Genomic DNA, 14,712 nt, shown 5'->3' on the forward strand with positions numbered 1-14,712 from the left:
CACTTAACCTGTTGAAAATTTAGTTTTGCATGAGCATCACTCTCCATTACATGGGTAAAAATTGAGTCACTGAGAATGAACAGATTTCTGTGCACTGTACAATTCTGACAGTTTATTCTGCTCATATCCTCCCATTTTTGCCAACTTTCTATCCCCAAGTTGTTCCAAGAGCTTTCCACAACACATTGCCAAGCCTCTGACCTTCCCTTTCTTGCCTATCCTCATTCTGTTATCTCCCTTTTCGGCTGCTTCATTAAGAGAGGAGCTGATAATCTGGCATCGGGGCAAAACCATTACTTTGGAAAACACCACAAGGCCATTGCTAATTTTATCTTTGCCTTTAATGTACTAACGGGAAGATTTATTTTTACCTTTAATAGTAAGATATCCTAAGTCGAAGGCATGTGGGTACAGTTAAGTCTTAGTTCTATGAAGGTAGAGACTAGGTATGTTTTATTCCTTGTGATATCCAAGGACTCAGCAAATACATAGTACTTATTCAAACATTTGTTGAGGTTACTAGTTGATCCAAAATGTATTTAGTTGTTCAGAGATGCCAAATCTTGCTCAATATTAAGTCTGTGTTTTAGTATCGATCCAAACCTTAAACCTAAACCTACCACTCACTCCAACAGAACTCCTCTCTTATTTTAAGTGGAGATGGTATGAAGCAACGAGTCACCACTGACTATACATACCAGCAGTGCCTGATGCCAAATGGTTGGTGTGTTAACGTAATTTTGTGTACACAACAATGCACACATTCCAATATGGTTAAGTAAAATAGAAAAGTTTCAAGAGTGAGAGCACGTAGAGGATACTTCTCGGAAATCTATGTGTGATTACCTAACCTTAGCAATTGCAATTAGGGGAAGGAAAATGAGAAAGCAGAATTCAGCTGTGTTTGAGATTTATTTTATATAGGCCTTTTGTCCCTTATAAAAAGAAAACTTGAAAAAGAAGGAGAAAAAGAAGAGAAGGGTGGAGGAGGAAAGCGAAAAGGAGAAACATGAAAAGAGGAAAGAGATAGAGAAGAAGAAAAGAAAGAAAAGAGACATCTAACATTAAAAAGTTTATTTCAAAATCTTTATTTAAAAAATGCTTTGCACAGGGCAATAGAGCTCAGGGAAAACAATGCCCTCTCTTCGACTTGTCTTTCTAAGTAATGTGAGACAGTTGGGCCAACAATCGTGCTCCCCTCTACCTCTTCATCTCTCCATTTCCTAAATCTTAGAAGAAAATACACCTACAAGAGTTTAGCCCCCGAATCCAGTGAAACAGCCATGGAAGGGAGAGACCAGTAAAAATCTACTTCTACTTTGATGGTAAAGGTTGAGAGAAATGCGATCAAATGTTTGAACTTGAGACACAAACCGGGCTGAACACACTTGGTATTAACTCCGTCTCTTCCCTTGGCCTCAGGCCTTATCTTATTCCTCTAGCATTCCTTGGGATGGGAAAGGCAGCTACCCTCATATGCAAATCATGGTTAGAAGCATTAGCATGTCCACCTCCAAAAACCACATTATTCTGGAGTAGAACTGAACCCTGTCCAAGGGAGCTGAGGTACAGGACATGAGGCTCTGGAAACAGGGGCCATTTCTGTTTTTTTGTTTGTGTATGTGTGTTTGATTGTTTGTTTTTGTCTACTGCACCAATAAATTGGTTTCTTTTTTTTCTTTTTTTAGACAGAGTATCGCTCTGTCACCCAGGCTGGAGTGCAGTGGCACGATCTCAGCTCACTGCAAACTCTGCCTCCCAGGTTCACGCCATTCTCTTGCCTCAGCCTACTGAGTAGCTGGGACTATAGGCACTCACCACCACACCTGGCTAATTTTTTGTATTTTTAGGCGAGACTGGGCTTCACCATGTTAGCCAGGATGGTCTCGATCTCCTGACCTCATGATCTGCCCTCCTTGGCCTCCCGAAGTGCTAGGATTACAGGTGTGAGCCACCGCACCCAGCCAAATTGGTTTCTTTTCTTAGAGTCTGATGCTAAAGAAGTCTTGACTCAGGAAAACCACAAGGGTGGGCTTGGGAAGACTCAGCAGGTTGTAATGACTCTCCAGCAAATCATGTCACCATGCCATTTGATGATGATAGGAAGAAAGAGCTTTGAAGATTCATGCATTGAGAGAATACGAGTTAATGAGTAAACCAGATGTGTTTCAGGACTGGGACCCAGCAGTCACCAACCACCTCACACCTGCATTGGTAGCAAACCCGAGCTATGTCATAATTTTCGTTCCACCTTAGCAGATATTTTATAGGTGGAAAAACTGAGCCATAAAGTGAGTAAATGCCTCCCCCAAGGTCACAAGGTAAAGACAATGCAGTCACCAAATATTCTGTCTCCCCAACATCTGTCTTACTGGAATTCTTGATGGGTCGGTACCCCCTTATTATAGTACTGATTTTAACATAGGTGGGTTTTGAATACTGGCTTTTAAAAAATCTTTTCAAATTATTTGTAAATTATGGAAATGTATACATCATATGAAACTTACCATTTTAATCATTTTTAAGTGTACAGTTTAGTGGCATTAAGTATGTTCACCTTGTTGTGCAGTGATCCATCACTATACCTTTTTCATCTGCTCCAACTGAAACTCTGCACTCATTAAACAATAACTTCCCTTTCCCTCATCCCTCCAGCCCCTGGCAACCACCTCTGAATGTTATTTTATAGCAAAAAGAAATATTAACTTTTGAGCTTGGTTTACAACCAAAAACCACAATTACATGCAGGAGAGAGGGGGTGGGAAAAAGAGGTTAACTCAGAACTCAGTGTACTTAGAAGACTCTGTGAGTGTGCTGTGTGTGTGTGTCTTTAAAAGACTCTCCACCTCCCAGCCCGCCTCCTCACACTTTGCCACTGGGTTGTTCAGTCCCCAGGTTCCCTCAGTCCTCAGAAGGAGCCAGCATGGACAATCTCCTTTATAGTTTTGGAAGCAGGTTTGTTGCCATGGAGTTCACATTTTGACTGGAGTTGAGAAGTATAAAGGTAACCGTTTGTTTTAATTTCAACGATCTGGCAAAAAGATAGGCTGTAGCTCTTCTTCTGGAAAAGCCTGATTGGTAAGATTCCTTTAAGGGCTCAGCCCCAAAGAGCTTTATCCCATCCCCTCACAGACTAAAAACTAAAGCTTGCAGAGACCTCTGAAGGAAAACCTGTCCCGGGCTCTGTCACTTCACACCCATGGCTAACCCTGGAGGTGGTACTGTTTGCAATGGGAAACTTCACAATCACAAGAAACAGAGCAATGGCCTGCAAAGCAGAAACTGCACAAAGAATGGAATAGTGAAAGAAGCCCAGGTAAGAGGCACTCTCCCCTACTCTTCTCTGAATTACCTGAACATTTCAATATTTCTCTGTGAAGATATTTGGGACTGTCCTAACTTAAAGTTCATCTTATGAAGTGTTTTTATGTGTTTTGACTGTTGATTCCTTTAATAGAAAGTGCTTGGCTACCAAAAACTTTAGGTGTGGATTAAGGAGAAAATGTCTTCTGAATGCAAAAGAGGATACACACAGACACTCACACAGCTTTAGGCTCCCTAAAATACAAATGTACCTACTAGACTTTTGTCTCAAGCATTTTGTGGGGAGGGAAGAATTATGAAGGCTCCAACTCTTTGCATATGTTTTAGTCCAAGAGACCTGCTACAACTATCATGCTTCAGAGGAAAAAGAGGAAGTGAAAGTACATTTTGCTGACATTATGTGGTGGAGATGGCATTCTTCCCAGGTCCATGAGAAATGCATCTCTCTTTGAAAGGCGAGTTGTTATTGGTGTTTAGTGGAGCATTGTTATAGCTCACTACTTGATTTGAGGCTACAGTATTTCTTTGAAATGTGACGTCACAGACATTCTTTTCCAAACACTTCAGAAAGCATGGCTCATTGTGACACGCTGCACTCAGAAAACAGAACAGCATCTTTAAAACAAACTTGTAACTTGGCCCTTTTTTTTTCCTCCTATTGCACCAGGATGTTTGCAGAATATACTAGGCAGGAGGAACTCAAGGAAAGTTGTCAGCTTATTTTAAGAGAGAGCCTGGGTCTGTGAGGTCCTTATGTAAGGCAGTTCCCCACTCCCCACAGGACACCCCGTGTCACTCTGCTCTGAGCAGCAGGGGGTGAGCTCATCTGCCCCAGGAGCAAGCCCAAGCAGTCAAACAGGTAGCCTCCTATTGGGAAAGAGAAGTGGCCATGCAATCTTCCATCATTTGATCATCCGGAGAGCACGTATCCACCCACAGGAAAGGCAGATTGTTCTAAGATCGCAGGCCAGGTGGGTCCGGCTGGGGCCAATCCTCCACTGAGTGAATTACATTCACGTGTGCAGTTGGACGAGGCTAAAGGAGCTCTGGAGCCTGAATTGTGTGTAAACAGGCTGTGGTCCCCAAAAGCATTCCCCTCTTAACAAAAGGCACTGTCCAATCCTGGGATATGTCTATCTGAAACCTCAAAACTGACCTGTCCCAGCTGAGGATCTGAAAACTGGAGCAACATGAAGAGAAGGTGCTCAGCTCCTGTCAGTTGCATGAAGGAAATTGCAGTAATATCCACCACTTATGCATCACTAAATACCAATTCAGGCCACTATTCAAGATGATCCTTGCCTCTGGAATGCCTGTAACTCACAGGCTATTCACCTACTTACCCTGTTGATCATTCTGACCCTGAGGGATCTCATCTGGGAAGAGATTCCTTCATAACTTTTCTCCCTTTTATTTATTTTATCTTGGTTTTATAATCACATTCGAGGTATGAGATTAGAAACTTAGACAGTTAAAACCACTCCTAAGTGAGGATAAAATCCAGGATTCTAAAGGTTCATTATGAAGTGCAGCTGCAAGACTGTAAATATCCTTGGACACTGAGGCTTCCCTAAGAATAGTCGAAAACATCAGGGCTGCTGTTGCCTTCCTGAAGGGCTATCCAGAGCCTCTTGTCTCAGACACATTTAGGTGTCACTAAGCTACAATTGGCTTTCATTGAGAGCCTCAATTATGGCTTGAAAAATATTTTTCAGGAAAACAAACAAAAAAAACCCCGGCTGAGATCATAGTGTAATAGAGCAAACGAGAGCTTATCGTCCCCTCCATGATGGGAACAAAGTTGTCTTTACTCTCATGTTCCTTTGCCACTAGTTTTGATCCTTGGGGCCCTTTAACAAACTAGGTCTAGACCAAAAGCCTTGCCTGTGGATAGAAGCAGTCTGCAAAGGCTTACAGAATCCTAGGCTGCTGGTCTCCCAAACACGTTCTGCCTGGCCTAAGGTCCTCTGCTGCAGCATCTAAGATCCTACCAGCCCCTCCAATGATCCTCCCACCCTTTCTCTTCCCACTTATTTGCAGCCACACAGCAACACCGTTATCTCTTTTATACATCAGAGGATCCTACAAGATTCTCTTGACAAAGAGTTCCCTGGCATAACAAACAATATGAAAATTACTATTAGGCAGTGCTCAGGAATCCTCTTTCCCTCTGGTCCAGCATAGGCTGCCATCCCTGCTCCAGCATGCAGGTTTGCTGCCCCAGTCTCAAAGCTGGCAAGGACCAGAGCCTTTCCAGTCTAGCAACCTTCTAGAGTTCCTTTCTGGAGATTTTATGGAGCTTGACTATTTTTCCTGTTTTTTTTTTTTTTTTCTTTTTCTTTAAACCTCGTATGTTCTGAGAATGCACAAAAACTGGTTTTCATCACTGATTAAGTCCATTTACTTGTTTATTCCCAATATGGCCTCCTACCTTTTACTTCTAACAGAAGACTATTGTACTAGAGGATTTGTTCTCCCTCCTCATGAGCATATCCACACTACAGACAGATGGGTGCTTACTGTCTCAATCTATAAACTTAATATTTCTTGTAATTTTTATTGAATCAAAATTTTTCCTAATGAATAGAAATTTCCTATTCCTTACTTAATTCTATATAATTACTTTGCAACTATTATCCACATAATGGCTTTTTAATTCCCAGCAATTATTTTCTACCTGGCCATAAACTTTTATTAGGAAAACCAAAACCCAGAAAGGTAGACCTTGTGTCTCCATTGCATTTTCCCATAAGTAGTTTCTTAAGAGGATAGAGTCTGCATTTTCTTCTCTTAAACTAAACCTGCAGGATGAAAAAAAAGTTGTAAAGTTTTCCTAATCATCCCTTTCCTGGAAAACAAAAACGTTTGAGGATTAGAGTTACTGTAATTCAAGGTTTATTGAGTTCTTGACCTGAATGCTGTAAAACCATGTATAGGTAATGAGCCCTAACACGTGGTTGCTTTTTTTTTTTTTTCCACCAATATTTATTAAGCATCTGTTATTCTTAGGACATATAAAGATAAATAAGAAGTTTACAACTTATCTGTTAGGAGAAGGCTTATATCAACATTTAAAAAGTCACATCAAAGTTAAATGCTAGTGCAAGGACAACAGATGTCATAAAGCAGACATAACTTGAGGACAAATGAGTGGTATAGATATTAGTACTGGAAGCTGGAGAAGAGCAAAAATAATAATAAATATCAATGTTCTGCTACATATCAGGAAGGGCTAAGCACTTTAGGTAGGCATCTCCTGTGCCTTCAAAACAGCCCCATGAAGTGGTAGTACACTGTCCATTATACAGATGGGGAAAGAAAAATCACTAAGGAACTTCCGAAGAATTACAATCAGCATGGCCAGGATTTGAACCCAAATCCAAGTTGCTTCAAAGCCAGTTCCTTTTTCAGTGTGTTCTAGGAAGTCACAGGTTGGGGTGGTCGGTGACAGCTTCTCAGAGCAGGGAAGACTCAAATTGAACCTTGAGACATTATAATTGCAGATAAAATAGGGAACTTATTCCTGGGGGCCAAAGAGGAAAAGACAGGAAAAGAACTCCGGAGATGAATGTAGGAGTTGCTAGTAAAGGGCATAAGAAAGGTCACAAAGCATTCCAGGAAGCTGTGAGGCACAACAGGTCATATGACTTGAGAAATGTTTCTCAATTCAGTGAGCCTTCGTCGCAGACAGTGAGAGGCAGTGCTGTAGCTGAGGTGGTGCTCAGCAGATGCTGGAAGAAGAGAAAGGATTAAGCCGCATTACTATGGAAATCATTTCCAGTTTTAGAACCATTAAAGCTGAACTTCTGTTCTCCCCACCTTTCTATATCCTCTTGAAGCCTGCAATATCCTGAAGCTACTCTTCTGCTGTAGTATAAACTTATTCTAGAGAATAAGAGCCGTGACTGATTAAAAGTTTAATTGCAAACAGTGGTAGCTGCCTGACAGCCATGGTAAGTACCAGGGTCTGTGGGGCTCACCTACGCTACCCCCTGATTGAAATAGAGGTCAATATTCTCGCCAATTACTAGGAGAACTCATAAACTAAAAGTTTTAGAAATCCCTTTCAACTGCTCTGAATCTTCATCCTACTCTTGTCTTTGGTATTCATTTTCTAATGCCTTGGTTTCTTGGCTCCTGTTTCCTTAAAACAATCCCCAACGTGGCAAGGTTTCTGCATGAGCTCCTCAAGGAATCCCCATGTTTTCATGGGCTCATCATTTTAAAAACATTCTTGTGTGTCACGTGCTGCAGCCATTAAGATGAAAATATTCTCCCTCCATTTATAAATAGCTCAGAGTCTAAGTAGGAAAGAAAGACAAGCAATTATAGTATTTAATGGTAAGTACTATATAATAAATGCTGTGGTTATCTATTCCTGTGTAACAGCGAATCTAAAACCCAATGGCTTGAAACAACAACTATTGGATTGTTCTTGATTCAGGCAGGGGCTGCTAGGGATTGCCCTTCTCTGCTCCATGTGGTGTTTGCTGCAGATCAACTTGCCTGAGCATCCAAGATGTCCCCATTCACATGTCCCAGACCTTGGTACCAGCTGTTGTCCAAAGCACCTTGTGTCTACTTCACCAGGACACACTCTGCATGTGGTCTCATTATTCTGCAGAGTAGCCCAGGCTTTTTTACAGGATGACTGGCTTCTAAGAGAGTAAAAATAGAAACTACAAGACCTCTTTTATGTTCTAGGGACATTTCTGCTACATTCTGCAGACAAAGCCAGTCATAGTCCAGCTAAGATGCAAGGGGAGGAGAAACAGATGCTGTTTTTTTCATGAGAGAAGCTGCAAAGTCACATTGAAAAAGGTTGGAAGGGATTGGAGAGATTATTGTGACCATCTTTGGAAATAGTCCACCACAATAGAAATATATGGACCTTGCATGGGAACACAGAACAATGTGTAACTGACCTACGCTGGGAAGACAACTTTCTTCAGAGAGACATTTGACCCAAGTCTTGAAAGCAGAGTAGCCAGGCGTACAGGCATAGAAAGGCATTCCAGCAGAGGGAAAGGCTGTTAGAAAGATATAAAATATCAGAGCATTATGTCTTTGGTCAATGAAAGATGAGTTCATGGTAGGAGGTTCAGGAGGCTTAATGGAGAGAACCAGGTGGGAAAAGATTGTAAAATGCCTTTGTTTTAGTTTACATTCCCCAAGAAACAGACCCAAAGATAAAGACTTGAGTGCAAGAAATTTATTAGGGAGGTGAACCCAGGAAGCACAGAGGAAAAATAGTGAAGTGAGGCACAGAAGGGAAGGAAGCCAATACACTCATGAACAAGTTACCATTGTTGGCAACTGGGACTGAGACTTGTCAGGGACATCTGGCAGATAGTGTACAACCCATCTCGAAGCTGCCTAAATTACAAAAAAAAAAAAAAAAAGATAAATGTCAACCAATTCCTGTCCATCATCAGTTGAGGGATGCTCAGCACTTGTAGACTTTCCACACATGGGCTGAGCACACTCCTACGGCAGAGAAAACCCTCAAGCTGAGCTACAGGTGCTTGCAGTAAGAAATCACCAGAATGGAAGAAGGTCTGGATGCACCAAGAGTGTCTTTTATAACCATTTATATGTGCAAGTGATGGAGGTTTGAGAAGGGAATTAGCATGATCAGATACATTTCTCTCAAACTGTGTAAGCTTTACTTATGGTGACTTTTAGAGCATGGTTTATGAATTAACCCTGACCTAATGGGCTAATCATCATAGAAGACAGGATTATGTTGTTAAGCAATATAAACAGAGCTTATCCACTGTGTTTGGCAAAGGAGAAAAGGGATATATCAAGGGCAAATATTATTGCCATAATTTGCTCCCTTTGCACTCAAGCAAGATGAAAACCCAGAAACCATTAACAGCTTAGCAAATTTTAACTATATAAAAAAATCTAAAACTTAATATGGCAAGAAACATCATAAAGGGTAATGCATAAAAATCAATTGGAAAGCATATCTGAAGTAAAAACTCCTTTACAGTAGCACCAGAAACATGAAGGACCTGGAAATAGATTCAAATAAAGTGAAAATCAATTGGAAGGGAGTATGAAAATGCTGCTGAGGGACATGAAAGGAAACTGAAAATAAGTGGAAAGGCATACAACACATGTAGGGGAAGACTCAGGTTTAAAAAATGCATTAATTCTACTTAAGTTAACCCATAAGTTTCTGTGTAAGTCCAATAAATAAATCAACATATTTTTGAGCCAGAAAAATGACTTTGAAGTTTATATGGAAAATTAATAAGCAAGAATAATTGGAAAGACTATGATAAATAACAATAATGAGGGGTCACTAGCGCTACCAACTAGTGAATCATGTTGTGCACCAAAAGAATTAGAATTGTTTCCTATTAGTACATGAACAGATAGATAAATATTATAGGTAATTGTTAATCTATTAAAGTTCAAGAAAATATCAATTTTAAAATAATATTTACATGGGAAAAGTCTTTATAACTGTGATATAATACCCAGGAGCCATAAAATAGGAGGTCAACAATCTGACTACATAAAAATCAAATATTTATTTCTGCATGGCAAAAACAAAACAAAAATAACACCGTGAAATAACCAAAAGGCAAATTACAGACCAGGAAAATGTTTACAATTTATATCATAAAATACAATTTTCTGATACTATAAATAACTTTTAGAAATGAATACAAAAAGAGCCCACACACCAGAGAGAAAAGAATGGACAAAAGCTATGGAGAGAGAAATACAATTTGAAATACAAAAGGTAAGGAAAGGAAGAGAAAGAAGGGAAGAGAAGTCAGGAAAGCGAAGGAAAGGAATATGCTAGAATCAGTTTCCATGAGAAAAGAAAGAAAAGTCCATTTTCTCAGTTTCTGTGCATTAAGTGCAAAATCAAGTTGAAACTTAATTTGAATAATCTAGTTATTTTGATCAGTTTAATAATAATGGTAAAGCTAATAAATCAATTGTTGGTGGGTGCTACATGCCAGGTCCTTCTAGGTAACTGGCCTCATTTAATTCTTATATTAGTAATGCAAAGTGGATATTATTAGCCACATTCATATAGATGAGGAAACTGATGCTCTGAAAACATAAATAACTCCCCCCAAGGTCACACAGCTAGAACAAAACTGGAACATAAACTCTAGACTATCCACCTTATCCTAACTTCTTACTTCAACAACAGTCCAAGACCCCATGATATTATCTACTTTCTATAATAGGCTTAGAAACCTTTATTTAACAACTGAACATAATACCAGTTGTCTAAGGTATCAATAATATACTTTTAGAAAGAAAGGTGCTTATGCTTTCACTGTGACTAAAGATATTGAAAGACATTAAGCTCTAATACCTGATGCATATTGGCCTATAGTTAAATATTTTGGAGGTAATCAAGAACATAATAATAATAATCTTTAACGTGTCTTGAGTTCTTCAAAGTGCCAGGCATTCCCAGTGCTTTGTGTTAATCATCTCACAACATTCCTATGAGGTATTATTTTTGGACCCAGTTTGTAGGTGAGGAAACAGAAAGCTTTAGTAACTCAACCAAGGTCACCAACTTGTAAGTGTCAAAACCAGGTATGGAAACCAAGTTTGTCCAATCCTAGAACCTAAGTTCTTATCCGTTAGTCCACACTTTCCCTGTAAACACAAGATAATGTTAGGCGTGGGATTCATACCCACTTCCAGAGAGAAGGGGCCAATGGACTCAGCCTTAAGGAGCAGAGTCAGTGTGAGTTAAAGAAATGGTGAGTTGTTTTGCTTTCCTGATTTGTCATTCTTAATAAAAATTTTAGCTCATCACAAATGACACAAATTTTCACATATCTGAGCTTTCAACAGGTGATGTTATTCACTCACAGACATACCACATTAGTGAACCAGCCACCCCCATGCCTCACTTTGAACAACTCTAAGCTAAAGAAAATTGACCTCATGTGACTCTGAATCATGCAGACTCACACTTAGCCCCAGTTGGAGCTCGAGAGATAGTCTGGCTTTCAGGAGCTTTTTTCAAGAGTCTGTGGCCTCCCTGAATAGAAACTTCACTTAGTACAATATTTTCTGGCAATACTGATATCTTAGACATGATGCAGTAGATCAAGCTTGTCGACATGCGGCCTGCAGGCTGCGTTTGGCCCAGGACATCTTTGAATGCAGACCAACACGGATTCATAAATTTCTTAAAACATTATGAGATTTTTTTTTTTTTTTTTTAGCTCATCAGCTATCATTAGTGTTAGTGTATTTTTAGCTCAAGACAATTCTTCTTCCAATGTGGCCCTGGAAAGCCAAATGATGGGACACTCCTGCATTAGATGAAATATAGTTATAAATTCTTTGGGGCATTTCCCATTGAGAGGTAGAATCTAATTCTAATCCACTTGAACCTGGGCTAGACCTAATGACTTACTTGACCAAAAATGTGATGGAAGGGACAATCTGGGACTCCCGAGAGTCAGTTACAAAAAGCCTTGCAGCTTGAACCCAATCCTCATAGAGCACCCGTTCTTGGAATCCATGCTTTAAGGAAGCCCAAGCAGCCCAAGAAGAAGCTCAAGGAGAGAAACCAAGTATGCTTGCTCTCTTTCTAGCTGAGATGCAGTACCAACTTCTAAACTGTGTGAGCGAGTTATCTCGGAAGTGAATCCTCCAACTCCAGGGTGCGTTTGCTCCAATTGATCCTGCATGGATCATAGACAAGTTGTCCCTGTTGGGCTTTGCCCAAATTAAAGATTCTTGAGCAAATAAATAATTGCTGTTTTAAGTTTGCTGGTGGCTTATTAAGCAGCAATAAAAACTGAATACATGGATATTATATTTCCTTAAAATGACTAGAAAAGTCATTATGCAATCTCAGAACTATTTTCAGTGCTTGAATTTATATTTACATTTAAAGAGTTTGCTTTGACCATGCATTTGCTATTAATCATTGGCAAAGATGCATTTTCATAAGTTATAAATTTCTGTTTTGTTTGGCATAAGGACTGTATGCTTAAGCCCTTAACCAGAGATGAGTGTCCGGCTGTAAAAGTGAAACACAATGAATCTAAATATCACCAATGCAAAAACACACCGATTTGAAAATTGCCAAATCTGAAGTGTAATTATTAACCCTTAAGAGGTCTGTAATGTACTACATTGTCTATGAAGAAAGAGTTGATTCAATAAAGTGTATGTGTTCAGGTGTTTCATTGGCTTAATTAACATATTTTAAGTATTTTTAATATCTGCCAATTACAAATTAATTTTATCTATTTGTTAAAGCTTCCTGGAAAAATTTTCTCTCACTGTTGAGGTAAATTGATATTAACCCAATTAATTGCAGGAAATCAACTATGCTGATTTTGAAAAATACTTCATGTTTTTACTAAGTATGGCTACCTTTGTCTCAGTTGGTCTGTACTAATGTAGTTTTACTGGAATTCTAAGGTATAACAATCTATAAATTTACGACAGAAAGATCTACCGCCACCATATTAGAAATCTTTTCCAGGTGATTTGGAGTTCAAATTAACTATTTTGGGGGAAAAACACTATAAGCATAGCTCAGAGAAATATTCAAAATTATCCTCCACAATCTGCTTCATCTATCTATCACAGTGCCATCTGAATCCTGCTCTCCTGAAGAGTTTTGATACATTTAAGATCATCTGAGCACAGTGCAGGTTGAGATTGCAAATGCCTAAAGGAGCTAGCAGGGCCTTGTGTAGGACAGTAGGAGGTTATAAGAATGAGTTTAACTGAACAAGGCCTGGTGTTTCCATGAGAGAGAACAGGCTCCATCTTGATAGTTTTTCCAACTTTTAAAAGAAGCTGGAAATCCAAATTGAGGAAAGGAGGTCTCATGATTTCTAAAGGTTGGCATCTAATTTTTAAAAAATCAAATCATGTGGATTTAAAGAAAACACAGCTAACAAACACCAATTTGTAACCTCTAAACTATAGGTAAACAGAGTGTAGGAAATAGACTAAGAAGTCCTAAGTAGAGTGCTATTTTCTCATTTGTTTAGGAAAAATGGCTCAGAGAATTTGGCTCACCTCGATTTAATTTACCTTATATTTCCAAAAAGTGATAGATGAGTCTTCCGTCTTCACTTTCCTGAGTTGATATGTTAACAATTATCCCAGACTTTGCAGGTTTGAGGAACTCTTGTGACCAGCTACATACACTAGGTTTCCTTGACTAACCCAAATCTAAAATAGTAAGTCCCAAAGTGTTCATCAAAGTGTTAGAGACCTGGTGATATTTATTGACCAAACCACATCTCTCACATTTCATAGGCAGTGGTACACAAACCTTCGTTAGGTGATGTATTCATAAAGTCTAGTCGCCATGATTGTTCTCTAAATCTGGTCTAACTGGACCTTCAAAATTTGCCTAAGCAAAAGGCTGTGTGCAAGTCTTAATTATTCTCTTACCTCTGAGTTATACACAGCTTTTATTTGCCTGTCTCATGGTTGTGAGTCTTTTGGAGTTCAAGGATTCCTTTGAGAAGCTGATGTATAGTTTCTAATGAAAATTAATATGTCCATAACCACAAAATTTTTTACACAGAGAATGTACATATTCCCTGACTTCCTCAGATCTCCAGATTATAAACTTTGGCTCTGAAATTTTGTATAAAAATAGGCTATTTCTGCACTTACAATCCAACTAGAAAAAACAGCAAATCAACTGTTCCAGAGAAGACAGGGCAAAGGATTCACAAATTGATCCACCAGAAAAGAGAAAATCACACATAACACAAAGTAATTCAGGGAGCAAGCTCCATGTGTATTAGATATTTATTTAAAAATTGGATTAGAGGGTGGGTGTGGTGGCTCATGTCTATAATTCGAAAGCTTTGGGAGGTCAAGGAAGGAGGTTCAGTTGAGACCAGGAGTTTGAAACCAGTCTGGGAAACATGGCAAGACCCCATTTCTTTAAAAAAAAAAAAAATTAATTAGCTGGACGTGGTGGCATGCATCTGTAGCCTTTCATTTATGTTAGAAGTTTGCATTTTATTACATACATTAATATTTATTTTGCTATAAAACTATTTTTATATACTCTTTTAAAACTTTGAAGAAAACTGAGCTCCCCAGAAAGATGTTTATGTGGTAGCTTTTCACACTCCTGCACCCCTTAGGATGTCCCAGAAAAATGTGAACTCCTTAAGGAGGAATGGTAGTAGAAAGACCACTAGCTTTGATATCAGATGGAACTGGGTTTGAATCTCAGTTCTGCCACTTACTAATTGGGCCATATTAGGAAGGTAACTTTATGTCTCTGATTCATTCTTTATGAGGCTATGGTAAAGAATAAATGAGACAGCATATGTAAGACTCCCAATAACTATCAGGCATACAGTAGATACTCAATAAATGATTATTATCTATTAA

The 14,712-nt window shown here is 39.1% G+C and overlaps 1 protein-coding gene across 2 annotated transcripts in view; it reads left to right on the forward strand.

Annotated features, from left to right (window-relative positions):
- The first annotated feature begins 2,908 nt into the window (after positions 1-2,908).
- Positions 2,909-14,712, forward strand: part of SPTLC3 (serine palmitoyltransferase long chain base subunit 3) — a 174,841-nt gene continuing 163,037 nt past the window's right edge. The window contains exons 1-2 of one of the 2 annotated variants that reach the window (XM_025400521.1): positions 2,919-3,004; positions 3,133-3,316. In XM_025400521.1, the coding sequence (XP_025256306.1) occupies positions 3,200-3,316 (117 nt within the window). In that variant the 5' untranslated portion in view covers positions 2,919-3,004; positions 3,133-3,199. Of the gene's footprint in view, positions 3,317-14,712 lie in introns of both variants that reach the window. The other variant, XM_025400520.1, reaches the window with a different exon arrangement.

Source organism: Theropithecus gelada, chromosome 10, assembly GCF_003255815.1.
Source record: "Theropithecus gelada isolate Dixy chromosome 10, Tgel_1.0, whole genome shotgun sequence".
In the NCBI taxonomy this organism is placed as follows: domain Eukaryota; kingdom Metazoa; phylum Chordata; class Mammalia; order Primates; family Cercopithecidae; genus Theropithecus; species Theropithecus gelada.